The 1286-nt window shown below is 55.7% G+C and overlaps 1 protein-coding gene across 1 annotated transcript; it reads left to right on the top strand.

The window, feature by feature from the left end:
• VDBG_10223 (hypothetical protein) lies at positions 1-437 on the top strand (the record flags this gene model as incomplete). The annotated part of the gene is made up of 2 exons (XM_003009768.1): positions 1-29; positions 84-437. One exon carries the CDS (start codon positions 149-151, stop codon positions 242-244), a length of 96 nt encoding a protein of 31 aa, XP_003009814.1.
• Between the last annotated feature and the right edge of the window lie 849 nt (positions 438-1286).

Genomic DNA, 1286 nt, shown 5'->3' with positions numbered 1-1286 from the left:
AGCCCCGGCCAGTTTGCTTTCTATGATTTGTGAGTCCTTTCCACGCTCTTGGCTATTTGATCCTCGCTAATATTGTCCCCCAGCATGTCCAAACGTATGGCGAAGATTCAGTAGTTTCGTTTTCAGATTCACGGCAGGCGTTGTTGTCATGGCTTCCTCCGCTTGGAGGAGTGCCCAGTGTGTATGGGCGAGGGCTACGAACGGAAGTATGCATATCACTGGTGTTATCTACGCAGGCGAGTAATCAATGGGTTATACGGAAGAGAAAAGAATCAAAAGGGTGCGCGTGACGCATCGGAAAGACAAAAGTATGATGAGGCTTATTGGCCCCTGGAATTCATGATCGAGATGGTAGAATGAGCGGTCGAGAACAAGCTGGTTGTGCCGGCTGGTATATCGGTTTCTTTGGTCAACATGAGAAAGTCTATTGTTCTTCGTTTCAACGTGCAGAGTGTTCATGCCCGCGACGTGATGATAGGAGGGGGTCAAAAGGGCAACGAAGGTCCCAGAACTCCATGGGTATACATTCTCCTCGAGGAGACAGGTGCCACACTGCAGGGGCCTCATCCATGACTTTGGGGGTGCCATGATGGCTTGTGAGGTGTAGATGCCGGGTTTCGGTCCTGCCTTGTGATCGAATTTGATCTCGAACTATGGCCCGCCATACCATGTAGAGCATGCCGTGTCCATGCTCCCAAGAAGTTGGATAGATTCAAGATAAACTCAATTGAAGCGCATCGTCCCGGCGTAATTCGAGTGAACGCTCAAGCTGAACCCAACGCCTTACATCTAGATCAAAGAGATAGACACACAGAATGCTGCACGGCAGGCAGCCCATCATAAGCCCGTCACAGCCTCATCAAATCAGATCCGCGTCAAAACCCCGAGTACGTCTCGCCCCAGCTGTGAAGAAACCCATCCGTCCACCCGATGATCGACCCTCTGACGCCAGCCGAGATGAGCGTCCCCCGACAGACGCTCGCCGTGTCGACGCTCCGCTCGTATTTGAATACCCACACGGTTCGGTCGACGTAGCGCGGCAGGTCGGAGCTGCTGATGATGCCGGCGATGAGGATGCTGATGAGGACGCCGTTGCCCAGGACCATGGTGCACCAAGGCCTCTTCATGCGGGCGCGCCACCACCGCGCATTATTGCCGACGAGGACGAGAACGGCGGCGTCGACGACCTGTGCGACGAGGCTCGCGGAGAGCACGGCGACGGTGGCGGTCAGCCAGCGGCCGCTGGTCGTCGGCCGGCAGGCGCACGCAGGCCGATGCCCTGGCTC

This window comes from Verticillium alfalfae, genomic scaffold (genome assembly GCF_000150825.1).
Source record: "Verticillium alfalfae VaMs.102 supercont1.26 genomic scaffold, whole genome shotgun sequence".
Taxonomy (NCBI): domain Eukaryota; kingdom Fungi; phylum Ascomycota; class Sordariomycetes; order Glomerellales; family Plectosphaerellaceae; genus Verticillium; species Verticillium alfalfae.
This window is presented reverse-complemented; position numbering and strand designations above follow the sequence as displayed.